The sequence below is a fragment of the Drosophila kikkawai genome, chromosome 2L (genome assembly GCF_030179895.1).
Source record: "Drosophila kikkawai strain 14028-0561.14 chromosome 2L, DkikHiC1v2, whole genome shotgun sequence".
Taxonomy (NCBI): domain Eukaryota; kingdom Metazoa; phylum Arthropoda; class Insecta; order Diptera; family Drosophilidae; genus Drosophila; species Drosophila kikkawai.
Window position 1 is genome coordinate 15,636,652 of NC_091728.1, and position 27,154 is coordinate 15,663,805.

Consider the following 27,154-nt stretch of genomic DNA (forward strand, 5'->3'; position numbering starts at 1 on the left):
CGATGTAAAATTATTGAAAAATAAACTTGCCTTTTGTATCCTTAAAGTTTTTAAACAATAACATATGAATTGCTGTATATTATTAAGTTACTTTACTAATTATAATATTAAGTGTATTTCTGTCTTTGGTTTACTTTCCTTTAAATATAATACGGTGTCTTTAAACTTTATACTTAACATTGAGCTGTTTAAAGTTCAAACTATTAATTTGACCCATTAATAGTTAGAAATATACTGTGGTTGAACAGTGTAATTATTCCCGTGGAGAACAATAACGAGTTTCAACACATTTTAATGGGCTCGATTGTCTACAAATGCTGGAAAAAACACTCTATCCTCTCTATAGGTAAAATTTTGTACTTTTAAAGCCAAGTTCTAGCAACGGGGTATCAAGATAAGCATCAGATGAAATGATCGATGAATCCAGTTAATGTTGTCGAATCTTAGCCAAAATTAAAAAAAGAAAACCAAAAAGTAATAGAAAACAAAACACCACAGTAATTAAAAAAATATTAAATACAACCACAATGAATGAGAGTATCTAGGCCTCGTCATCATCAACTATTTTTAATCACTGAATCTTATGTAAACAAATTTAATCATCGTTTTGCTTTGGAATCAACTGCATTGACTCTTGGTTGGGCCCAGATTAGATTGATTTTCATTTAAATGATATGCGGCGGAGGCGTTCGATGGTTACGACAATGACCCTTAGGGTCTACGTCACTTCACAGCCTTCACTGATTAAAATACAATCGTAACAGACTGTTGGACGATAATGAGTTATATAAAATTAATAAAACCCTAAATAAACATTGTAACGATTTATTTGGTAAATTAATTTCGGTTGGTAATAAAGCATTAATAGTTCTATTAAATATTCCAAGTTTTAATTTCTGTAGCAGGTTTATGAAGAATTTAAGTGCATTCAGGCAAGTTGAAGCATTTCCGATTCCAATAATTAAAACTATACATTGTGTAAACTATTCTTTATTGTTTTTGTTTATATTGATTTATAATTCATTCATTTTTTGCTGAGATGTTAGGTAACAATATGGTAATATATATTTTATGCCTGTATTATCAAGACATTTTTCATCAGCTGTAGGGTTAGATTTTTAATTTAGAATACTCTTGAGTTAAACGATCATATACATTTATCTTAAATCTGATCTAACCAAGGAATAGTCCTGCTCCTCGGTTAATGGAGCCCCCAAGGTGAGCACCGCCTAGTCCCAGACCGGCGCTTCCGGAATTTCCGCCTAGATTGCCGCCAAGGTTCAAGCCATTTCCTCCTAGACTTACACTACCCTTGTGATAACCATTGGATCCACCAAGGGAAAGAGAACCATCGTTAGCTATTAGGGTAGCCGAAGAGCCTCCCAGCGAAAGGGTTCCAGAACTACCCTGAGAAACCGGTGACAAGGCGGAGGCACCTGCTGCAGCCGCTCCCAATAATCCGCTGGCCACTCCGTGGGTCACAGATGCAGCCTCGTGGGCTCCAGCCAAGCCCAAAGATCCGGCACCTGTATGGCCAGATGCACCAGATCCAGAAGCTCCCAATAATCCGCTGGCCACTCCATGGGTCACAGAGGTAGCTTGGTGGGCTACTGCCAAGCCTAGTGATCCGACACCGGTGTTTCCAGAAGATTCGATGCTCATATGTCCGGCGCTGATCTTATGAGATCCTGCAGTAGATCCCGTTGAACCAATGCTCAGATGACCAGATCCGGCAGAGGAACTGGAGTCCTTGGAACCAGAAGATTCAATATTCAGATGTCCCACGCCGAGAGACGCCGATCCCGAAGATCCCGCCGAAGAACCAGAGGTAGTGGAACCCGAGTTGCCAATATTTAAATGTGCTGAGTGCGATGCTCCGGAAGTGGTGGCGCCGGAATTGGTGGCTCCAGTAGAGGAAGTCTTGATATTCAGGTGTCCGACTCCAAGGGATGCAGCGCCGGAGCCTGTGTGCAATGTGCTGGATCCACTAGTTTCAGAAGCTTTAATATTCGAATGTCCAGCACTGATCTTAGCAGAGCCTGTCTCCTGGGAGGCCGAGCTGGAACCAGTTTTCGAGGCACCAGCTCCAGTTGAAGCTATTTTGGAGTGCTCCGCCTTGATCTGGGCTGACCCACCAAGGGATGCAGATCCGGAACCAGTGGATCCACCAGTACTCAAAAGTCCTCCAGATCCTGATCCAATGGATGCAGATCCGGAACCGGTTTTTGATGCACCGGAAAACGTACTGCCAGAGGACTCATAGTGCACATGACCAGCTGTGAATTTGGAAGATCCTGTTTTGTGATAAGAAGAGCTGGTGTGCATGGAACTAGCTCCAGTGGCTTCAATATTTAGGTGGCCAGCATGGCCATGAGATTCAGTAGCTAATGAGCCAGTCACCTTACTTCCCGAGGATCCGGCAGTAATCTTGGCAGAGCCAGCTTGCAGGGCAGCTGAGCCAGAGCCAGTAGATGAAGATCCAATGCTGTCATGTCCTGCACTGATCTTCGCAGAGTGTGAAGCTGAGCCGGAATGGGAATGCAAAGCGCTGGAACCAGTTGTTCCAATGCTCAAATGACCAGCATTGATATTGGATCCACTAGAGCCCGTAGTGGAGCTCGTTGTTCCAGAGGTTCCAATGTGCAGATGACCAGCACCAATAGAAGCTGATCCAGTATTGGAATGCAAGGAGCTGGCTCCCGTATTTCCCTTCGCTCCGATACTCAAATGTCCCGCTCCTAGAGAGGCGTAGTTGGAATTGGTGGCTCCGGAGGTTTCAAGGCTCAAGTGGCCAGCTCCAGAGTTGGAATTTCCCGTCGAACCAATGCTTAAATGACCGGCATGGTTCGATCCAGTTCCAGCTCCTGATGTGGCAGCCCCAACGAGCCCGCTGGCAACCTTATCTACCGCCTGAGCTCCCAAAGAGGCCCCCTTGGCACCCAGAGAGGCCGCAGTGGATCCTGTAGAAGTTACAGCATTCACACCAGTTCCTGCCACACCCAGCAGTCCGTTGGCTGCTTGTTTCACCAATGATCCGGCAGATGCCGAAGAGTGCGTGCCGCCAGCCGAAAGGCCTCCAAGTCCAATGGATGCTTCATTGGATCCTGCGCCGTTGTAGCTACCACCCAAACTCAGGCCAGGCAGACTTCCTTGCACGTTGGAGTCACCTCCATTGCCACCAAGTCCAATGCTTCCACCGCCGAAGCCAAAGCCAAAACCTGCGGAGGCCAAGGACACGCAGCCGGCAGTCAAGAGGAAGATTAATCCCGTGGGAACCATTGTTTAAATGTCACTAACTGCTTTCCGAGAAAACCGCAAGCTTATATAGAACCCAAAATGCGCCTAGATAGGTATCAAAAGACGTCATAACATTGATACAGTTGAGCCTCGGAAAGGGAAAGTTTTAAAATAAGATTTAATGTAATGAAAAAAAAAGTAAACCTGTCTAGTTGTAAACTAAAATTAAACGTAAAGATGATGAAAACTATACGAAATCTATAGTTAATTTAACAAATAGTAAATATTACTAACATTTATATCTTTTAATAAAATGTAGCTACGAAAGTTGAGGAGTTTTCACTGTTATCATTAATAGTTGGTGACGTTTTTTTGTTAATTAATTCACGGAAAGAAGGAAAAACAAGTTGCTAAGCATTTATCAAACGTTTTTTTTTTTTTTTTGTGCTTAGGAAAGGTGGTTATTGGCTTGGGGGATTCACCTTTGTCTAAAAAAAGAAAAAACAACACACGTGCTATAGAGAGTCTACCAAAGTATTAAAATTAAGGTCAATTAATTCTTGGTGTCAAAGTTTTTAAGTTAAGTTTTAAGTTTACCCTTAGTTTTTGAAAAGAAAGTTTTAGGTAAACTAAAACATATATGAATATCTTAAGAAACTTTTATACGTTTTTAGTTAATATTTAATGGGGAATATACATTTGAAAAAGTCTATAAGAATCGAAAACCTCTGTAAATGAATATCTCATTTCTTCATTAATTTCATTATCTATATTTAATTTTAGCTCATATATCCAACTAAAGGTAAGGCTATTTCAAACTCGCTTTTCTGTTATTTATCATTTCCTAGTCTATAAATATTTTCAGCAATTAATTGCCTAATCAAAGCTTGACAAAATTAGCATCATTTTTACAGCTGTTATGACGACGGCCCTTCATGTAACATTAATAAATATAATTCCTATGCATTTTCTCATATTTCTAGGAAGTTAAATTTGAATTATGATTTTGTGACAATACTAACGATTTATTTGTATATACCTTTTGTTTCTTAAGCCCCTCTCACCGCCCAGATACAGATACAAAATTATATTTTCCACTCTCGAAGCATCGTGCACTTTGTTTTTCGCCAACTTAGACACTGTTTTTCACTTAACTTGGCTTGCTGGTGTTCGCTGGCATGCAGGAAAAGCGCAGCTGAGCTGCACAGAAATGCAAATGCCGAGGCAATGTGGGCCGAATCCCAAGAAGGTCGGGTCGGAAGAGGCAGCATCTTAGCCCCGGGTGTCAGCTGGCTTGGCCCACTGGCATCTGCTGGGGCAGCAAATGGAAAATTGTACTCGCAGGAAATCTGCTTACAAATGCATGTACCTCGACCCGCCGGCTGGCTGATGCTGCTGCTGTTGTTGCGAAATCTGTTACGGCTTTTGTGGGGCGAAAGAAACACTTGACTTCCGCTTCCGCTGAAGTTCGCCATGCATATTTCAAAATGCAAATACTCGCATATTCTCCGCAGTTAAAGCTAAGTACAAAGAGTCGAATAACTAAGTAAATATTGAATTTGGGGCAACATGAGCTTAAGAGATTTTTCATCAAGTCAGTTTGTAAGCCGAATAAAGCCCTATTTCCCCTAGCTTTTATTTGTGAAACTCTCTCTTGACTTTCTACTTACTATATTTCTTGATAAATAAATACTTAAATTTAATTAAAATTTAATAAATTAATATATAATCCCTGCTATCTGATACGAAACCATCTCTTAGACCGAGTGGATTCCTCTGGTGCATCCTCGGGTAGTTTTCCCAGCACTTGCAGCATCCGGCGGTATAGCATCTTTCGCACATCCGTGGCCCAGAGGAAGTCCATGTGGTTAAACTCCTTCTGGGGCACCAGATACTTGCCCGTCACGTTGCCCAGGTCATCGCACATGGCTTCGACGTCGTGGGGATGACACAGCAGGTCATTGGTGGAATAGTAAACGAAAGTGGGCACTGTCACCTGGCTGAGGTTGTAGCGCGGAGGCAGGTGTTCCCTGTACAGTTGCATATTCTTGTTGGAACTGTAGCTGTATGGGGCAAAGCGACCGCTCTTGATGATCTGGATAAAGTGCTTCACCTGCTTGGCAGCCACTCCGGCGGGGTAGTGTCCCAGAATCACAGGGAACATTTTCTGAAATTATTACGATGGGTTATTTCTGAAAGAAAAGGTAGTTTTAAGCGGATTTTTACCCTGTTAAACTCATTCCAGTTGCGACCCACGATGCCAAAGACCGCCTCGATGCACAGTCGCTCCGTTTCCTCGGTCATGCGGCACAGGAACCGGAACTCGCCATTGAACATCTCTCGAATGGAGCTGCCCACGAGGCTCTGTTTATATATAATAAGGGGATAAGTTAATTCAAATAAAGGATCCTTGTTATATTGAACCCAAACTCACATTAAAGTAAAGACTGATTGCCCGAATATAGGGATGATCCTCGGTCTCCTTGGCATACACAGCAGGTGCCATTGCCTGCATAGACAGAACCTTCTCATTATAAGCTGGCCGCATGGAGCACATCACAAAGAAGGAGGTGCAGCCCTGCGAATGTCCACCGTAGTGCAGTTTCGGAAACCCAGTGACCTTTAGCACATGGTCAATCATAGCAGGCAGGTCGTACATGCCGATCTCGTGCCAGCTAAAGTCCCAGAACTTGGACTCGTCCGGGTCCAGGGTAGTGTGGTTCCTCGAGTAGCGATTCCCCCGCGCATTGCCCAGCCACACGTCGTAGTCGTGGTCGGCCAGCAAGTAGGCTGCCAAGTGAGATCCGGCCGTTAGCACATGGTCATTAATCACGGGGACAGAGAGGGACACTCACCCAGGCTCACGTTGGGACCCATTACCACAAATCCCGCCGAGCTGTCCACGAGTCCGTGCTGCAGTAGGAAGGGCTGCGCGCCCTGCTTGCGTATGCGATGCAGGGTCAGTATGTAACCATCCTCGGTGGTCACATGATGCACCTCCGCCTCGTAGCCATACTTGGCGATTAATTTGTCCTGTGTGAGATAGTCGATGACAGTGAGAGCACGGATAATAAAAAGCAACAATATCTCTGCTAAAAATATTCCCTATACTTATCAGACATATTTTTTATAAAATAAAGACCTATTATTTATCTATATCATAACGTATTATATTTTCAATAAACCTTTTTATCTGATATCGATATTAAATCGTTAATAGCACATTATTTTCCGATATCTAAAGTTTCGGTAGATTAAAGTTTATGAAATATTTTGTTATACTATAATTTGAAAACTCGATTTTGTTCTATGTGCAATCATTAATCTTCTTACCACGCTGAGTGTGGAGTCCTGCTTAATGTTCTTGCGTTGCAGCCGCTCCTCCAGCGTCTCATCCTCCACGCTCTCCTCCTCCTCTTCCTCCTCCTCGTCCTCCTCGTCCTCTTCGCCGCCTATCAACTGCCCCTGTGTCCTGCAGATGAGCACACACAGGCCCAGCAGCAGGACCAGCCGCATCCTCAGATTTTGGCGCATCTTATTTGCGGCTGAATTACGGAAAGTGAAACCACGGCGGACCTCTCAACCACAAGGCAACGCGACGCGAACTCAACTGAAGACCAATTCGAAAACTGTCAAACACCAACGAACTTCTGCAGGGCTTGCAACAAAAAAAAAAAGAAAAACAAAAAAAAAATCGAAATAATAAAAAAAAAGAATGCCGAAATACGAAAAAACTTTCGATCAGACAACAACATTGCGCACTGTGACGTGTTACCTGCTTTTGTTTACCTTTTGATTGCGTTTTACGTTTTCGGCCAAGTTAATTAAATATGGCACCGGAAGAGCGGTGTGCAGGGGGGAAGCTATATTTGGGATGCGTGGGGCGTAGTAATCAGAAAACCAGAAACTTATCAAGTGCAAGAAGTACAGTGAAGCAATGTTATAGAGATATTATCAGAGCTCCATTGCAACATGTTCTGGTATTTATCAAAAAAATTCTCTACCTGCTTTAACTGCTATAATTTCCTTAATAAATTAAGATTTCTTGCATTTTAATAAAAAATTATATTTTATTGACGGAAACTTTCCGCCTGACTGGCATTAGAGCTATATTTACAATGCAAAAATCATAAAATAATATAAATTTCGAAAGTTGTTCAATAAAATATTTAAAAATATTAATTTACACATTTGCCTAGGCCATAAAAAATAATCCCCATTTAGTAAGTGCGCCACCAAAACAATTCCATTAAGGTAATTATCATTCGTTCTCCTCTTTCGACCATCGAAATGGCTTAATAAGCCAAACCTTTTGTGGCCAAAAAGCTGCGGCAACAAATGAATTTTTTGTTGGCCATCAAAAGAAAGTAAAAGTGTCGACCCGTTGTTGTGGCGGCTGCCTTTTTGAATTATGCATCTATATGTTTGTATACATATATATTTTTTTTTAACGGCTTGGCATTACATAATTGGCACTTTGGCCGGCTGCCAAGGCAAATAAAGCATTTCGCTGGCCGATTATTATTTTTTTGTTTTCTTTTTCTATCATTTCCATTTTAATGGGACCTTTGATGACACCTTTTTTTTTTGATTATTTGGCGGTCATTCAATTACGTAGGCCAATCGGCCCGCCAGAAATTGTTCCATTTGCTCGATTAATTTGTCGTTGACCAGGGTCTTGACATCGCCGGAGATGAGGAAATCCAAATGGTTGAATTTCGGGGAGTTAATGCGCCTTACACCCTTCACCGATTTGAGCATCCGGGCATAAATACCATGGACTCCTTCGGGAGTGGCCATGGCATCGGTTTCCCCAAAATACAATATGATTGGCACAGTGATTTGGCTAATGTTGTAATTTATGGCCTCGACGCCGCGATATATCTGCAGGTTCTCAACGGGTCCAAAGTCATAGGAAATGAAGTCACCCGACTTCCAGATCTGTTGAAGGTGACGTATCTCCCGGGCGGAACCGCCTTGCAGGAGGTGTTCATAGTTAAAGGCTTCGAGCAACTATATGGTATTTTTTAATACAATTAAAAATATATATACTTTAGGACATTTTAAGTACCTTTTTATTGCTCTGGGCACTGCCTGCCAGTTGCTTTGTGTAATATTCGCAGATATCCCGCTTACTTTGGCATATTTTGGGTAGATAACCCGGCGGAAAGATCTCCAGTTGGTTGCTCTTTTGACGTTTCTAAAAATAAAGAAAATTTTAAGATATATATTTAAAATGTAACTTTTTTAGATAATTGAACTGCTAGATATATAATTTTACATACACCAGCTTAGGCTTAGGCTCCTTTAATTTCTTCTTAAAATATATAATTTCCACCACCAAAAGCTAATTGATTTTTCTATCCCTTAAGCTTAGATTTGTAACTAAATATTTTCTTTTAAAGCTCTATTTAAAAGCTTCTATATTTGGTTTAGTATTTTTCCACAGGAATACAATCCACTCAGCTGATCTGCCCACCTTTAGCTGAGCTCAACTTCCACTAAATTTATATTTTTAAATCGCCCCAGGGGGTTATCACCGAGCGTGTTCGTTCTTTCCCTAAATAATCTTTCAGGCTCGCCAGCTCTCAATAGTTCCCTATCTCTGCTTCGATGTCAAGCGGTGTCAGCGTCGTTATCAACTACACAGAGAAAAATAAATTATACAGCTTACAGCTTACAGTTTTACTATAATATAATTTATGGTATTCATTTTTTAAATTTAACACACAAATAAATATCAGTCAACCTTTAAAATTTCAACTTATATCAAAATTCAAATATCATAAATTTATTTTAAATCTTAATATGTGAATATTATTTTCAGTGTCCACCCCAGATCACATCTTCCCAGCGGATTCCATCCGATCCTCAGTCACCGCGCGATGTTCAGACTAAGTAATCGATTTCCCGCCTTTCTTGGCGGCCTACGCCACGCCTCCTCAGCCGGCGAGGGTCAGCGCACCGCTCTCTACGATTTCCACGTGCAGAAAGGAGGAAAACTCGTAAACTTTGGTGGCTATGCTCTGCCCGTTCAGTACTCCGACCAGAGCATCATCGCCTCGCACTTGTATACCCGTCAGGTGGGCTCCATCTTCGATGTGTCGCACATGCTGCAGACGCGAGTTTTCGGCAAGGATGCAGCCGCCTGCCTGGAGTCTGTCTGCACGGCAGACATCCTGGGCACTCCCAATGGCAGCGGCACCCTCACCGTTTTCACCAATCCAGAGGGCGGCATTCTGGACGATCTCATCGTGAACAAAGTCAGCGAAAAGGAGCTCTATGTGGTCTCCAATGCGGCGATGAAGCAACAGGATATGGGAATCATGAGCGCTGCTGTGGTGAGTGGGGAGTGTGTCCCAGTTTAAGAGGGAGAGCTTTTTAAATATATTTATTTCTTTAGGACAACTTTAAAGCCCAGGGCAAGGATGTAACCATCGAGTTTCTAACTCCCACCGATCAATCGCTAGTGGCGGCTCAGGGGCCCCAAGTAGCAACCAACCTGTCAAAACTTCTACCAAAGAATGCCTCCCTGGAGCAACTCTACTTCATGACCTCCTTTGTCACCACCTTGGCTGGTATTCCCAATGTCAGGATTACAAGGTGCGGCTACACCGGAGAGGATGGCGTCGAGATCTCCGTGGAATCCAGCCAGGTTCGCAAGCTCACAGAATCTCTACTAGAGAGTGGAAACCTGAAGCTAGCTGGTTTGGGCGCCAGAGATTCCCTGAGACTGGAGGCGGGTCTCTGTCTTTACGGCAGCGATATCGATGCCAAGACCACGCCTGTGGAGGCAGCTCTCGCCTGGTTAGTGGCTAAGCGTCGCCGTGCTGCCCAAGATTTCCAAGGAGCTCAGGTGATTCTTAGTCAGCTGAAGGAGGGAGTGAGCCGAAGACGTTTGGGACTAAAAATGTTGGGAGCCAAACCGCCACCAGCTCGCGCAGGAGTGGCCATCTTTAGCCAGGGTCAGCAGGTGGGTCAGGTGACCAGTGGCTGCCCCAGTCCCAGTGCAGGATACAACATAGCCATGGGCTACGTGAGTGAGCAGCTAAAGGCGCCCGGCACCAAAGTGGAGCTCAAGGTGCGAGACAAGCTCTACGAGGCCGAGATTGTAAAAATGCCATTTGTAAAAGCCAATTACTACAATAAGCCAAAGAAATAAATTTGAAAATAAAAAATTTAACTGAAGAGGAAACCAGATTTAGTTAATCTTAAATTTTAGGGAGAGTTCCTCACACCTATTTTTGTTTTTTCTAAGAAAACCTACACTCTAGGTATTAATTAACCAATTAATTAAACTATTTTATCTGCAATTACCTTGACAAATTTCATGAGATGCCGCACCTGGTTGGAATCAAAACGCACCTTGCGACGCAGTCGTGCCAGTGGCGCCAGGGCCTGCATCAGCCGGATGCGTTGGTTGAACCTCGGATGGACCGAGCAGAGCACCAGGAAGGCATTGAAGGCCTAAGAGCAACGTTTAGGAGGGAATATCGCCACTCGTGCACAGCTCACCTGCGAGTGCCCAATTAGCAGGACTTGTCGCGGCTCCCGCTCTGGATCTGGCTCTGGCGTTGCCTCTGCCTCTGTCTCCTTTTCTGCGGCATCTGGGCCTGCTTCTCCTGGCTGTTGTTCGGCGCCTGTGACCGCCGTCATGTGGTCAATTATGGCCGGCAAATCGTAGGCGCCCTGCTCGTGAAAGCTGAAACGCCAGAATGCCGGCATCACGTCGGTCAAGTCGCTGTGCTGCCTTCCGTATGGCGCCACGCCGCGCAAATTGGCCAGCCACACATCGTAGCCGCGTTGGTGCAGCTGGAAGGCTACACGGAAAAGAAAATATAATAGTATTTATTTTTAAAGAAATGAGGGAAAAGGCTAGATTTATATAAACATTTATATTTAGATTTTACTTGAATTTTTGTGTTCTATATAATTTCTTTTAAATCAATTTGTTAAACCCTAACATGGGAAACCATTTTGAAGCTCATTAATTCTTAAATTTTTTGTGTGCTTTTCGCTTACCCAAACTTCGCTCTGGCCCCAGGCAAACCCATCCCAGCGAGGAGCCCAGAAGTCCATGGACCAGGAGCACGGATTGAGCTCCCGGGCGCGGAAGCCGCTGTAACTGCAACTGATAGCCATCCGCAGTGGTTACATTATGCACCTCATGGCTCACGTTCTGGGCATCCAGCCAATCCAGCTAAGGGGTAAAGGTACACAGAAAAAAAAAATCTTTATAATAAAGATTTTACAAAAAGGAAAACAAATAGTAAGCAACCATTAGAAAATCTTATTTTGAAAACAGGGTTTTACATATGTTAGATTTAAAATACTTAATTTGGAAAAATGAAAGTGCGCTTAAATATAGAATAAATATCTCTTCACCACATATTTGCAACTTGCCGTGGACCATTTGAAACGCGACTCCGGCGGAGTGGCACACACGATGAGCACGACTTGGACGGCGGTGATCCAGCCTAACTCATTCATTTTGGACATTCAACTGAGCTGGTGTGGTGTGAGCACGAATGCGTTAATTGTTCAGTTCCCCCAGATCATCTTTCCACATGACTAAACGCCACAAAATCGAATTTATGGTGGTAATCGGGTTTGGGTAGCTCAGAAAGAGCTGCATTATATTTGAATAACTTCAAGCTTTTATATTATTTCAAGTAAAGATAATTAAAATTGAATTTTTAGAAGCGAGTTTATGAAAAAGAAATTTAAGAAAGAAAGTCGATTTTGTAATAAAATATATTTTGTCTGGAGCAACTAAAATATTTGTATACATTTTTAAGCAAAAAACATAAAGTAATTTCTTTTGCTGGAATTTTCCATCTGTTATTTACATCCAATAAAAATATATCCGACAATGAAATTCGTAATTAAATAAAGCTTAACGGAAAGCTTAAATAAAATAGATTGAATACCGCCAGGGCGGCCTTATCCTTATGGAAACGCTCACAATTAATTGCACTCCCCCTTTATCACTCAGCAATATTCATACTCGAGGAGCAGGAGCATGGGGAATCCTGTTGCCATTGCAATTCAGGGGCAGACCACTTGCCGGTAGCATCGTTGTTTACTTATCGCTGCGAGAGATAACAATTGACTACGCAGACGGCTGGAGAACAGTCAGAAAAAAATCCCAGCGAACTTTATTAAAATTATGCACAAAAAGGGACGAACAAAAACAAAAAACCCAAATGAATAAAAAAAGGCCAAAGAAAGCGAGGTCCAAATTAAATGGGAATCCAAAAACGCGAATGGAAAATAAAAACCCGCAAGGATTGCGGCGGTGAGACTGGCAACAAAGGACACGCAATGCCCATTGGTGCTCCTCCTCCTTCCCTTCGGTATAAGGACTCTGGCAGCGACGGCATCTGTGTGCAGTCAACAGGATGCAAAAGTGCAGTCGATTAACGGAAGCGCACAAGGGTGCGAGATCCTCGCCGTTCCGTCTGAAGCTGGGCGGGGGGGAGGCGCGTCATGTCCGGCACTTGCATATGTATGAATTTTTATTAAATTTAATAAAGCTGCAATTATGCAATTTACTCGTGCTCGTGCATTTGTCACGCCCCCAGCTGCCCACGAATGTCCAGGGAGTTGAAAATTAATTTGGCTGCGGTTACAGCAGTAGCTGCGATCCGGGAAATCGGAATAAAAAAGGCATTTGGCAAATTTATGAAACGTAGGCCAGACTTTAATGGTGTGAGCGGGAACTGAGTTTTCACTTTATTAATCTCGGAACAGAGAGAATTTAATTCTTTTGATTTTTATTTTGTTAAAAAAAATATTTTTTCAGTATGAGTTATCTGAATTTCTGGCAAATTAAGATTCTTTAAAATTATATAATTATATATATATAATTAAATTATTTAAGATTGGCAAAATAAGAAGCTTAATAATAATAATTACTTTTGAGATACTTAACTAATTTATATGTGTATATTTTTAAATTTCATTAAAGACATTTATTACATTCATATAAAAATATTGAAGCTTTTATTGATTCTGTTAATAATCCAAAAAAAGATTCGTTTAAATTCCCGTAAATTATATATACTTAATAATGTAGCTTTACCATGTTATTTGCCTTTTTATTCACAATATTTAACATACAAATAATAATATTTAATCTCTCCAGCATTTTATTTTCCATAACTTATCAATGACAAGCCAAAGCCCAACTTATTCCGCATAAATACACCTCCAGTATTCGAATGCAGGTGAATCACATCATCATTTCAAATTTCCAGCCATAAAATCGAGCACAAATTACACGTATTTATCTGGTCTAATGACACTTTTTACGCCTCGTAAAACATGAGCCATAAACGGGAGCGAATCGAGCGAACTCAACGCCACGCATCAATTGACATTTTTGGCATTAAGCATTTTGGCATAAAGGTGAAAAGGAATCGCACCGCCAATACAATGGGGCCCAACGACAACAATTCCGATAGAAAAATCATTACGACGAGTAAATAACAACGAGGTAAACAAGTTTGTGGCAAAACAAAATAAAAGGAAAACAGAAAAAACCCAGGACAATGGGACAACGGCAGGAGGTGAAAAATGAAAATAGTAATGAAAATGGCGGCAAACAAAAGTCAATCGTCAGTCGCTGTTGCTGTTGCTGTTGAAGGAAATTGTCGAAAAAATATTGAGGAAGAAATCGGGCGGCAAGAGACACTTTGTATTATTAAGCGACGACAGGTAGACAAATCAAAATGTGACTGACGGGTGGGGGTTTTCCGTTTCCGCCCCAGTTCCTCCACCCGCTTCCGGTGGCTCGTGCCAAGGCAAACACAACCGCGCCGAGAAATCAAAATCAATGTAATTGACGAACCCACGGTCTGCGTAAGTGAGTGAATGAATCGTGTCGTTTATTGTGGCAACAGCTTTTCAGGAGGAGCTTCCCTTTTTCCGCGACTTTGTTTGTCTTTCAACTCGATTGCATGGCAACTTTCGGGCCTGTCCCAGTCTTCTATATAAATATATATATCTATTTTTTTTTTGTTTCTCCTTCGTTTTTATTATTTCCTATGCCTCTGTGAATGTGAATGGCTTTTGAAATGTTTGCGTGCCATTTGTGTTGACAGTAAAAGCCGCTTAATGATTTCATTTTGGTTATAAATAGGATTTTTTCGTTCTGAATATGCAAAGAAAATGGGAGGCCTAATGCTCACTTGGGGTAGGTCATGTGCAAAAAGGGGAAAACATACTTAAGATAATGGTTAAGAGAATAAGACAAAGTGCTCAGCGGAAACTACTGATACTAGAAAAAAAAAACCTTAAATAAAAATAAAGAAATAAGTAACAAATTTAATGATGATAAAATTGCAATTATAAAATCGATTTATAAAAGCCTGAACTTTTAAAAACTTGAATAAACTTTTATTCAGTTCACGCTCAGCACCTTGGATATAAAATGAATAGAGGTAAAGCGTCCATTAGTTAGCAACAAGGATCCGCCGAATTATGTTCGCCTTTTAAATAAACAAAACGCGAGTTTTCGAGCGGAATTAAAGCAAGTTTTAAAAGCAAATTTCCACCTTGCCAAGTCCGAGCCGGGAAAGATTCCACTGGCCTCGCAGCAGCACCACCAACAAGGGCAAAGTTTTCACATTTTTGTTTAACATTTTCCAAATGCCTTTTTATCATTTTTTTTTTCTTTTTTTTTTTTTTTGTAACACTTTTAATGCATAATGGAATTAGTTAAATTTCTCTTCGCAGCGCAAACTTTCGCTGAACTTGCGCCAAAAAGTTTGCTTCCTGTTTTCCCCTTTTTTTTCGACAATGTTATGCGTTTCTGATGACGTTGTAGAAAACGTTTCCGTTTTGGGAGCTTGCAATGAAAACTTTTTAACTTAGAACCGACTCTCGTTCGAATTTTAATTAAAATATTTATGAATTTGTCTTTTAAAAGAGAAGCTAGAAGAAAGACAGCCGAAAGACGTGCTTGGCAGTATCTTGATGAGCTGGCAATCACAAAAGACCGGCCAACAGAAGTGAATACAGAAAAGTCAGCTGCCACAGATAAAATCCAGGCGTCAATTGCTACTCAAAGTCGTTCATGTGGCCAACTTTCTGATTAAGAAAAATAATGGGAATCAAGTCGAGCTATAACAATTTTTAATTATACGCCACGAGGAACGTGCCCCTTGAATGGAATAATAGAATAAAGATTTCATTATGATTCTGCTTATATGGTACTAGAGACTTTAATGCCTTTTCAATGAAATATTTATTTTAGCTAATAGCTTGATATTTGTTTTAGATTATAAGAACATTTAATTTACACTTAAATAAAAAATTCTAAAATATTTGAAAAGAAGATTTCTTTGAAGATGCCGCTTGCGTGACTTATGTATGCAAAACTTTCTATTATATATTAAAAATTAAGTATTTTTTATTATTAAATATTAATTTAATTATTTATAAATTTATTAAATTTATTTGAATAAATATTTTCAGGTTTTCCAATACTCCCTTTATTAAGACTCTTAATTTAAGAGCAAAACATTTTAATGTCATACCCCCACAATATAGACAATCCCAAGAGAGTTCATTATTTTGCAAACTGGTTTATAATTAAATTATGGCGACCACGTCACAGTTGAGATTTCTACAGAAACTATCAGCTACATATGTATATGCATATCTCATTTCTGGAAAACCCCCTATATTACCAATAAAAGTCCAGACAATTGTGAGCTTACATTTCACACAAATTCGTTAAAGCAAACCAGCAATTATTTATTTTTGCATATTTATCACTGAAAGCCTAATAAATAATAATTACGGCTTTTATCTTGCTTTATTGTCTTGATTAGATGTTCAGAGTCAATCCGGGTTCTCTAAGCAGTAAAAAAGCAGTCAGCTTTCAGCAATTAGTAAATGTTTATTGGTTTTCATTATTAGACAAACAAAAGAAGACTGAATAATATTTTGAATAAAAATGTACATGATTTATATTGAATAATATTTTGAATAAAAATACAAAAAAAAAAGCATGATTTATATTGCCGCTGATATTTGCCACCGCAACCCCATAAAAGCAACCTAAAAGCAAATTAGTTGAACAACTGTTGAACGCTAGAGGACCTGCTCCGACATATCGAACATATTCTCCGACAATTTGCATTTGTTTATGGCCCTCGCAAGTATTTTTCAACCGAACTTCCAACTCAGCTTCGAACTACTCTGCTCGGCTGCCTGCTTTATGTCTTTCCATTATTGATGACTTAATTCCGGTTGATTTATTGAGGCCACAAACAGCCGGCCAGCGCGCTCAGTGAGCCATGTTTTGCACTGGAGTCAGGACCAGGAGTCAGGACCTCGCCATTCTGCCATTTCGTATGCACACGTACAGCACAAATGGAACCACTTGGTGCGATGGTGGGGGTAGCCTAGCAGGCCAAGCAGTTGCGTTGGCCTGGTCCAGACGAGCGAACGAACGAACGTGTTTAATAAATAAGCCCAGTTAATATGGCGCAAAAGGTTGAATAGGAGCACAGCCCATATATTTCCAAGGTTTAATCGTTTTTCTATGCCGGAAAAAAGTTGGGTGTACAATAATTATACTCAACAAACGAAAATCGCAATTATTTTTTAGTAATAAATATTCTAGAAAGTTAAGTTGTTAAATAATTTACTGAAAATAGAGTTTAAAGTATTTTACCTGCTTTAATTAAGTAGTATTTCATAAAAAAATACAACTTAAATATCTATTTTGAGGGCTCTCCGACTGAACTTCTGAAATAATTATTTTGAATAAAATCCCACTGAAACTTTTAAATATTATTTGTCTTTATCTTATTTTCTCTCTCTGTAACCAACTGCAGATACTTGGCATTGTCTGAGCAGTACTTACTTATACGTTACCTATCTCGGAGCATCGACCTCGTTGAATTGGCAACAGTTAATGATGTTAACAGAAGCTCTGAATGGCCAGCGGCTCCCCATGCATTCAGACGATACCAGCATTGATCACTTGGCCAGGATGAAAAACGAGCTCTGAGTTCATGTGGAGATGCGACCACAAAAGTTCCATCAGATTCGGGCAGGTGGTAGGAGGTGTAATCGAAACGAACTCCAACTCGATTTGTGCACGGTAATTAAAATTTAATCATTGGACATTAGTACTCGCCTACACACCGAGGTGGTGGCTGTCTGGAAAAGGAGCGCTAAGCCCCTGAAATGGGTTCAGTGTAATGAGTGCCCCCTTTGAGGGCTTACACGCTCCGGTATCTCCTGCATTCATTTTTGTGCTGCATACTTTCAGGCATGTAAATGCACACCTGCGCTTTTGTGTGTGCGAGTGTGTGTGTGTTTTTTGCGGATAAATGTTTGATTTAGGGGTTTGGGTTACTCATTTGTTTGTTTGGCCGTTCGTTCCAGGTTGCCAAGGTATTTAAGTCGCCGCTGCCGCTCTTTGCTTCGGGCATTTTAATAGATTTCTGCTAATGACATGCAATTAATTTTGCGGTTTTTTCAACCAGAAAGCATAAACTTTGGGAAAAAAAATACACACGGCAATGCATGTAAGAGAGAAGTTACATTGGATCCATTAGGGAAATTATGGTGTATTTTTTCTCAGTTAATTTATTTTGGAAAATGTTAATGAAAGAGGATGTTCATTGAATGGAAAGTCTAATGTAAATATTAATATCATGTTGAAAGATTTGTTAAATTTGATATATACAATTTTTAAATATCGTAAATTGTAATTTCTCTTAAATTTAAGAGTTTAATATTGATAAATATATAAATATTATTATTACATTTTTTTTTCTCTTTGGTAGATATTGAAATATTAATACAGTGTTAATTTATCCATATCTTTTGTCACCCTTTGTTAATCATGAGCCTTTAAAGCCTTTAAAGTTTATATATATAGTTTGGAAAATTTTATTTGAGGCGTATTTCTTGATTTAGTATACAGTTAATTGCCCAATTTCAAAAAAACCCAAAAGTACATGTTCGGAAGCTCGTTAAAATCTCATTTTAATTTGCTAGCTTCCACTTCAGCCCAAACCAACTCTTTTTCCACTGAACAGCAATCACTTTTATCAAGAAATTGCATTTTCCGGGGATTACAAGCCCAATCCTTACTGCAAAAAGAGGGTTCAGCGGGTGGCACATGTGGCATTCATTTCGAACTTTTATCTAACAACAAAGCTGGCTCAGACCCGATGTTTTGACCCAGGCCACAGAACACCACCGACCCCGGACAGTGCCCCCGCAGGAGATGAGCTCCGCCCCATGGACAGTGAAATGGCCAGCGATGGCAATTAACTTTATAACATTTGCATGGCCCATGTGCATTGTCCCCCCTGCTGCACGCCAGTTGATTAATTGGAAATTGCGGTTAATGGTTGGTCAGATCCGAATCGGCATCGACAATGGGAGCATAAAGTTGGCCCCGAGGTCTAGACTTTTAATTAGACCCGGCAACTGAGCCTAGAAGTGTGCTCTACATGCAAAAAGTTTGCTCCAAAAACTTTGTCACTTGTTATTGAATTTTTTTTACATTTTTTGTACCAAAAGTTGACAGATTTGCAGCGGAAAATTAACAACTTCCTTGCAAAGAAAAAAAATGAAAACATATTCCTTCGTTTTTTTGGAGAATAAACTTTATCCTGCGTAAAATCGAGTTAAGAAGTCGAAGAAAGTATGCAAGGCTAAAAATGTGCTAGAAACTATGTACACGGAAGAGTTTTCATCGGTTTTTCCAGCTGTCTCGGGCTACGGGTTACGGAAACTTAAAAAGTCGTAGACTTTTATGTCCTTTTTGGGAGTGAGAGACACTCCCGTCGTGATCCTTCAACAGCCTACAAACAAACCGAGTTTGTTGGAAAATTAAGTTGAGAAAGATGAGGACTTCCAGTTGTTTACATTCTAGGAATGTTGCGGCGTCTACCAGGAAGTCGAGCCCCATCTTCTAGTTTAGTTCCATTTCTGAATACATAAAAAAAGAAAATATAATATTTACTTAAATAGAAACCAATCAATTTTAAATTTGATCCGCATAAATTAAATCAAATCAGAGATCTGCAATTCCTTCTTCTTATGTGATGAGAACTTTATAATATTTCTCATGAATACCTGACCCAGTTTTCCAGGCACTCGTCACCTCCTCTCCAAGGCCCTAATCAACCCATCTAAATGCCACTCATGCGCCGGACACGAGCTCAGCTGACGATGGGCTCGGACCCAATTATCAGTTGTGATTTGAAAAGGCAGCAGGATAAATTGTATAAATTTTTTATACACAAGAAAAAAGTAAGGAAAACACATAAAAACCAATTGCCATATGCTCTTGATCTGACCGGGCAGTTGACCCCAATAAATTGGAGACCGTAAAACAAGACCAGTTAGCAGGCGGAGCAAAGTTCACATGAATGGAAGTGGCGACCCTTTTGCTGCCTTAAAACGCCTGTTGATTTATGCAAAAGGGGATTAGCACAGGCCCCTCTTCTGGATCGGGTATAAACACAACTTAACCGCAGACATAACATTTCAACTTGTTTTGCCACTGCGAATGCGTCTCTTGGAATTTTAAGCTCGAATATGCTTTTGAGCCGGGCATAAAAGAAGACAAATGAGCTAATTTTGCTGGCGGAAAGGATAACAGGATCAGGACATCGCCTTGGCCATAATAAATAGCGCACAAATGTGATATTTATATGCATTTCTTATACAGACGTAAGAGACGGCGCTCGCCATAAATCTATTGGCGCATTATTACTCATACGCACTGTAGACGCTGTCTACCCTAATATATCAAGGCATTACCAGGGCCGTTATATTCCCAGGTCCTCCCCGGTATTCTTTTCCATCGTCATGGTGTGCCCTTTCATTCGAATAAATGTACATTTATCTCGGGCCACAATGGCGGTGGAAAGGTTAAGCTTTTTAAGTAAACTTAAAGAAATGTTGTCTCGGGATTTATGTCTTAAAATAAACTTTTAAAATAATTGAAAAGGCAGGATACATTTTGTAAGATATATTCCCAGGATATCCTTTCTCACTAATTACCTGACATCGTTATTCCTTTTGCTATCTAATCCATAAGTAAACCGCGTTCGAGTCGGTCTCTGTGTGCCAATTTAAAGTTGAATCCCTCGAACAGAGTCAAAAGCCATCAAAGGCCACTCTAAATTCCCATTCCCGGTGCGGCGTGACTTGGGATTTATGAACTCCATTTCGCATGTTCGCCATTGTAGAGATTAATTGCCACAGCTCCTCCATATATGCGAAGCGCTCGCATTCGGTTTGGCACTCGCTTCCCTCTGCGGCTTGTTGTTATCATTCAGCAGCAGGCCATGTCCGGGAGCCGGAGCTTTTTGTTCTGTCCAACTGACAGGATGAAGGAGCCCTGAAGGAGTAGTGGCTGGGAAACAGAGCGATATAAGCGACATCGACAGGCAGCAAGTTGGAAGTTATGTTAAAGTCAAAATGCAGTGGAAAAATCCAGCATTATAATAGAAATATTAAGATATTATAGCAATAAACGCATTCAGAAGTATGTAAACCTTAGAAACCTTAATTTACCCCTGTCTTAAACTAAATAAATTTCATACTTTACCTCCAGCTCTCATTGATAATTTAATTAACTCAACTTTTTCTCGTAAAAGTTGTTAATATGGTCTGTAGGTGCATTATAGCCAATTAAATGAACCATAATTCCCAACTCCAGACGAGAGACCAATGCAGGCAGCTTCATCATCGTAAAAGCTTACCTCCTTTCATCATTCTACTTAAACTTTTCGTTGTGGTTTCTACTCTTTGTGGCCTGCATTGTTGCGAGGTTTTACTGTATTTTAATTGGCTTTTTATTGATTTCCAGCGAGTTAAGAACTGGGGAAAAAACACACAGACTTCCTGGAGGGGTTTCTAGGGCCACAGAAGTAGGAAATAAACTTTATGAAAATAAGTAAAGTGGGCCAACTTTGGCTGGGAAACGGAAGTCATTGAACGTTAATTTTATACCATAATTATTATTGCTGGTAAAAATAAGTGGAAGTTACTTATCAGGATTCCCCTTTTGATTACGCTTATTGTTAGTCATAATAATTATCTGATAAGCAGGTCTAGATTTTAGAGCTCTGAGGCGTTTTTTCGGATAAGATATGTACGCAGATAAAGACCGGCGAAAGATTGCAGAAACAAGTCAGTAGCTTACCATGGCCTTAACCATCAAGAAGTTGATTTTCCTCTCAGCTCTCCTAACATTTTCCCTGGCTTTTGGCCAAGTAAAAACCGTCTGTCCTGCGGGCTTTAGTTTTATAGGGGAAAAGTGTTATTTTGTGTCCTACGAAAAGGTGGGAAAATCTGTTTTTTAATTAAAAAAAAAACCTCATTTAATCGAAATATCACAGGCCAACTGGTTTAATGCCGATCGCAAGTGCCACAACTTGAAATCCTCGCTGGTGATTTTCGACGACGACAAAGACAGGCAGCTGCTGACAGCCACCCTCAAGGTCTTGGGCCTGCCCTTCACCAACAGCTGGCAGGACTCCATTTGGACGGGCCTCACATCCCTGGGTATGGACTGCAATTTCGTTCGTAGTCGTAATGGCAAAGCCGTTCCGTATACGCCCTGGAGTCCCAATCAACCGAACCCGATCGCCCGAAAGGATTGCGTGGCCTATGCTAATTACAACGGCTTTGGCTACCACAATATCGAGTGCGAACCGTACGAGTTTCCCTTTGCCTGTGAAGCCAAAACACTGGTCACCGAAAAGTATTTGTGTTTGCGGAAGGAAGAGTTCCTAGAGGTTGACATAAATATCCTCTGAGTTGGTTATTTATGTACACTGATGCGTAAGATAAAAAATAAGAAAATAAAAAATAAGTTTAGCTATAAAGCGTATACTTTTTTCAAGTCTGTATTTCGAATTCGCACTCCATACGAGAAAAAAAACCATAAAAGGTCATAAACAAAAACCGGCGGCTAAGCCGATAAAAAATGTGTTGACGTTATGGCCAGGGGAAGCGAACTTCGCAACAGGCCAGGCTAGATATCATAAGTCATTTTCTCTCCCTCGAATTTATGGCATTTATCGAGTCGGTCTCAAATTGGCTAGAGTTCTCACGAAAGAAAAATGCATTTTCCTTGCCAATGAATAGCGCAAGGAACAAAGCTCATTAAAAAGAAAATGTTTTCGCTGCTACCAAAGTTGAGAAAAATGAGAAAATTCCAAGGGAATGAAGAAAAGTTTCGCTGAGAACAAACAAAGCGAAATAAAACTCTTAGTCAAGGAAACTAACAAATACAAATCTCCCTTTTGTCCCCCAAGAAACAGAGAACTCATTTAGAGGAATTACAATTGCAATCGCACTAGCACCTGTCCTGGCCATCTTCATCCCCAGGGATTGGCGTGTCCACAGCACCCGGCCATCAATCATTCAGTCCCATTTTTATCCAGGCAGAAGTCCAGGCCCAGTCCCAGCGGTTTTCTTTCACACCTGCCACTGCCTCAGCTAACCCCAGACTATTAATAAATTGTGTTTAATTAAATAAGAGCTGGCTGACTCTGAACAAAGTACCAAAGTCTGACATTTTCTTTGGCAAATGCAAATCATTTTAATGCGATTAATTAATATGGGTTGCAGAGGCGAAACTTTCTGTGCCGCCTCAAAGAAAAGCGAAGAGCACACAAGTTGGAAATCATATTTGCCCCTGCCCGCCGGTTCCGCTAATGGGCCAAAGTGAGCACACACCACACACAGGCTAGCAAATTGAGTGCTAATTAAATTAAAAATAAAGTAAAAATAGTTTCGCAGAGAAGTCAGCTTCCAGTTCTTCTTCTCCTTCAAGGAGGTTGGCTCCTTGTGCTCCTTCGGCTCGTCTTGTCCTGTAAATGAGCTTCAACTTGCTGTGCAAATAACGCGTGCTGCCAAGTTACCAAAGTGGAAACAGGCTGTAACTACATACAAATGCGTATGCACACTGCAAGAAATTCCATAGGGAAGTTGTATTTAAAATTAAATAAAAATTTGAAAGAAAATACATTTAATGGAATGAATGCAGGAGCTTATAATAAGAGTAGGACGATAAGACGAATCTACAATCATATTTTCCTAAACATTTTAGTAGCCTGCAACTTTTTGAAACAGTGTTCTTTGAGCCCTGCAAATCCTTAACCAAGGAAAACAATTTCGAATTAGATATGCGCATATGTTTGTGCAAATGGCAAGCAACTTAAAAAACAAAAACCAAAATAACGAAATAATAAAAAAAACAACAAGACAAGAACAAACCCGAAAAACAAGCTAAGGCTGCAGTCTGCTCTGTCTCCAATCCTTTTCCTGCTCCCCCTCTCATCTTGTTTTGCTAGGAAGTAACCGCAAGGACCTTGGAGACGAAGTGATTGCAAACAGGATGAAAATGCAGCTAGCAAGACGAGGAAGCCAACAAACTGAAACGCTTGAGTCGAGTGCGATGGGGGATGACGCGGGGCACGGGGCAGAGGCAAAGGGCAACCGGAAACGAAAGTGCAAGAAGCTGCATGAGGCCCAGAACCAAGATGTAAAGATGGAAGGATTCAGCTGCAGAGCAGCCAAGGAGCTGAGGCTAATGCAGCTGTTCTCCTACACGGAGGAAAAATGTAATCAATTTTATTTTAAGCCTAATTTTCAGCGATTTATTTAATGTTTTAAAAAATTAAATTAAAAACAAATTTTATTGGATTTTTATTATATTCAAAGGAAAATTATTTTTAGAAAAAAATATTCCCGGTGGGTTTTGAAATCTAGATCAATTTTAAAAATTAATCAAAGACATACGAAATAATAAAATATATTTATGAGAAATATAATTAACTATTAAAGCATAATTAATTAGAAAAATGAATCCTGGGGGAAAAATTGTGTAATTTTGTGCCACATTTTTCGCTGTTTAGACGCATTTCTGGTTTTGTTTTTGCCTCAAGCATCCTCCAGATGCAAAGTAAATGCAAAACCACAGCAAATTATGTTGAGAGAGAGGTCGGAATCTGTTGGGCGTCGAGTCTGCGATAAGCACGAGGAAAGATCCTTGGGACCTCCGGCGGAGCCGCTCAAGTGATTTTCCTCGAGTGAAGTGGAAGCCCTGAGCAGGTGTCTGTTTAACCATTATGTTTAGTTGCAGGCAATTTGTTCTTTGCCGTGTTTGCCAAGGTAAACTATTTTTACTATCCGACTGCTGTTAAAAATTTCGCACAGTAGCTTCGGGCTGGAGTACACTAACCTAAATAGTTAGGGATTCCTTTATTCTAATAACAAAAGACATTAACAAATGTTCGACATTAAATAAAATATGTAAATAATAAATTGAAGGCCTTTTACACCTTAAGAGCTTTAATTTAATTAATAAAAAATAATTACTGCAAACATTTAAATAAATATTTAGATAATTAAGTAAATTTGATTATAAATAAGTTCAAAAATATTTATGTTTGTCTTCTTTAATTTATTTTTGTAATAATATATTCAAAAGTTTCCAAAAATATACTCATTCCATGCTGTCCAGTGTTGTGCTTATTTTCGAGAGCATTTCCCAAAATGCTTGGCAGCAGGAGACCAAGCCAAGAGAACTTTATTAAAATAGCACAAACAGAACGGAACGAGGAGCCATTGCTCACAGCTCATCATGGAGCAGCGAGTACCGGTGCTTGGAGGGTCCCAACTCCTTGAAGGTGGATTTGGCCGGGGCAGAGTCTTTGTTTGGTGCCGGAGCCTCTGTCTTTTTCAGCTGCTGGTCCAAGTACCGGCTAAGAAAATTGTCAATGAATCGCCTAAGTTTGCCTGGGATATACAGATCTGAGAACTGGGGAAATGGAAACATAAACTGCAGCGAATCGATGGCTATGAGCGGCAGATCCTTGGTGGTCTTTCCCATATGATGCACCGAGTGGACGAACTGCATTCCGTCCACAGTGGCAAAACTAAACTTGCCCCTCATGTCGGCTAGCTGCATCTGCACGATGGACTTGAAGTCCTTGACGGACAGAAGGTCGTCGGGTTGGTGGAAAAGCAGCAGAAGCGGCAGTCCCTGCTCGATTATCTCCTCGACGGAATGAAAGTCGATTTCTCGCACCAATGGGACACAATGCTGCAGCATCCAGGAGTACAGCTCATCGTTATCTAGATGATTCCCTTCGAACCTCTCGTCCTGGCCATGAGTGCGGGCCACATCCGGCCGGAAGATCAGGGCCGGCAGAACCTCAGGCCTTGCCGTTGGATCCCCATCCCACATCAAACCGACATGCTTATAGAAATCGCAGTCGTTCTTGAAGCGATCCGCCAGACGATTAAAAATATCAATCACCGGATCGCTGGAATACTCAAAATAAGCAATGATAGACCTTCGCTTGGGATCGATGATGGCCAGCTCCTGGTTGCTATCGAACTCCACAATCGGCGGGCGGAACTGCAACTTCACATAGTCCACCAGGGCTTCTTTGGATCTCTTGCCACGGAACTCTCGACGGAGCGGCTGACCCCGATAGAAGAGCCGCAGCGTGGGCAGCTTCCGGATGTCGTAGATCTGCGCCAGAAGCGTCTCCTTGAAACAATCCACCCGGCCGAGCAAAACCTTTCCCGGCTCGGGATACTGCATTTTCAGCAAATTCCCAGCCTGCTCGAAAATGGGCGCCAGGCGGGCACTGAAGGGGCACCAATCCGCATAGAAGTTGAGGAACACCACTTCGTTCGAGAACAGGGTGTCATTGAGGTTCGCCTCACCGATCTGGGTCACACTCGAGGGCGCGGGAGCCGGGAGAGAGCCCAAAGAGGACTCCAGCAGCAGGAGCAGCAAACTGACAACGAGAGTCAGCATGTCGAGAGCAGAAATTTGAACTTGTATTGACGTGGAAAGTCGGTGAACTGAGTTGGGTTTGGTGGGGAAAACAGAGTGTAAAAATCAAGAAATGAAAATATTAACAGAGTACAGAGCTAATAAAGGAAAACCATTGTGCGAGAAAAATTAAAATAACCTCAGCCTAACAATATATATTATTATTTTCCATTAAGATCTGTTTCTAAAATCCCTATATTATTTTGCAAAACATTCTTTACAAAGTAATCTCCTCCCACATATCGATACCCATTTCGTAAATTCCATTTCCAAAGCAAAAGCCACAGATATAACAGACAATTCCCAGAGAAAATGCCAAACAGCTTTGCAGTCATTAAAGGGTTAAGTGTCGCCATATCGAGCTGCGAAAATGTCTAACGAAAATAAACAAGGCAAGGACATCGGTTCCTTCGCTCCCCTGCCAGTCCGGTAATCGTTTGGACCGAGTGCAAAAGGCTAAGCAAATATTTGCAGCGGCAACTTCGCAAATGAGCTTCAAGCCCAAAAGACAGAAGGCACATATACACAGACACGATGAGGAGTTGTCGCTGCGTTGTCGCCTGGATTTCAAAAGGACCTCAGCTCTGGCGGAAACGGAAACAACAACTTGCCCGCTCTCCACGAGCACGATGGATTGCCTGGGAAGAGGAAGAGGATGTGGAAGTGGAAGGACGCCTGTGCCGTGGCTGCCATTTAATGACATTTTTGCGCCCATTTGAGCTTCCGGGCCTGCTGTCTGCCTGTCGATTTCAGCAATAATTTACTTCAGAAAAGTCTAAATATGCTCCCCCTTTACCCCGATCTCTCCTTCTGGCTCTGGCAATTGTTTATTGCGTTTATCTCGTTCGTCTGGAGACGATAAAACGTTGTGAAAATCCAGCGACAATATCCAATAAATCGTTGTCCTTGCAAAAGGGGTTTGTGGTCTGACCTTCACCGCTCAGAGCTCTGTTGTATTTGAGTCCTGTGCTTGTGTTGATATTTGCCTCCCTTTTTGCTTTTTTCAAAGGGTTTAATTGTCCTTTTTGTTCGCCTTTGTGTTGACATAGGTGAGGAGGAGGAGGAACA

General features: G+C 41.1%; 5 protein-coding genes and 1 pseudogene across 5 annotated transcripts; 2 read left to right on the plus strand and 4 right to left on the minus strand.

Annotated features, from left to right (window-relative positions):
• Positions 1 to 974: 974 nt before the first annotated feature.
• On the minus strand, positions 975 to 3,281 carry LOC108076886 (uncharacterized transmembrane protein DDB_G0289901). The gene has a single exon (XM_017169917.3). It carries the CDS (start codon positions 3,277 to 3,279, stop codon positions 1,174 to 1,176), a length of 2,106 nt encoding a protein of 701 aa, XP_017025406.1. The 5' UTR covers positions 3,280 to 3,281; the 3' UTR covers positions 975 to 1,173.
• A 1,588-nt stretch (positions 3,282 to 4,869) lies between these two features.
• On the minus strand, positions 4,870 to 6,813 carry Lip1 (Lipase 1). The gene is made up of 5 exons (XM_017170005.3): positions 6,571 to 6,813; positions 6,093 to 6,270; positions 5,672 to 6,027; positions 5,464 to 5,601; positions 4,870 to 5,404 (listed from the first exon to the last, which is right to left on the minus strand). Exons 1-5 carry the CDS (start codon positions 6,769 to 6,771, stop codon positions 4,973 to 4,975), a joined length of 1,305 nt encoding a protein of 434 aa, XP_017025494.1. The 5' UTR covers positions 6,772 to 6,813; the 3' UTR covers positions 4,870 to 4,972.
• Positions 6,814 to 7,757: 944 nt separating this feature from the next.
• Positions 7,758 to 11,727, minus strand: Lip2 (Lipase 2). Its single transcript, XM_017169906.2, has 7 exons — positions 11,641 to 11,727; positions 11,260 to 11,437; positions 10,843 to 11,057; positions 10,753 to 10,803; positions 10,555 to 10,704; positions 8,309 to 8,437; positions 7,758 to 8,250 (listed from the first exon to the last, which is right to left on the minus strand). The coding sequence occupies exons 1-7, from the start codon at positions 11,725 to 11,727 to the stop codon at positions 7,840 to 7,842; spliced, it is 1,221 nt and encodes a 406-aa protein (XP_017025395.1). The 3' UTR covers positions 7,758 to 7,839.
• LOC108076893 (aminomethyltransferase, mitochondrial) lies at positions 9,026 to 10,432 on the plus strand. The gene is made up of 2 exons (XM_017169925.3): positions 9,026 to 9,578; positions 9,641 to 10,432. Exons 1-2 carry the CDS (start codon positions 9,123 to 9,125, stop codon positions 10,397 to 10,399), a joined length of 1,215 nt encoding a protein of 404 aa, XP_017025414.1. The 5' UTR covers positions 9,026 to 9,122; the 3' UTR covers positions 10,400 to 10,432.
• Positions 11,728 to 21,431: 9,704 nt separating the features above from the next.
• On the plus strand, positions 21,432 to 22,046 carry LOC108076876 (snaclec GPIB-binding protein subunit beta-like). Its single transcript, XM_017169905.1, has 2 exons — positions 21,432 to 21,569; positions 21,627 to 22,046. Exons 1-2 carry the CDS (start codon positions 21,432 to 21,434, stop codon positions 22,044 to 22,046), a joined length of 558 nt encoding a protein of 185 aa, XP_017025394.1.
• A 2,822-nt stretch (positions 22,047 to 24,868) lies between these two features.
• LOC108076875 (endoplasmic reticulum resident protein 44 pseudogene) lies at positions 24,869 to 26,068 on the minus strand (annotated as a pseudogene).
• Positions 26,069 to 27,154: the final 1,086 nt, after the last annotated feature.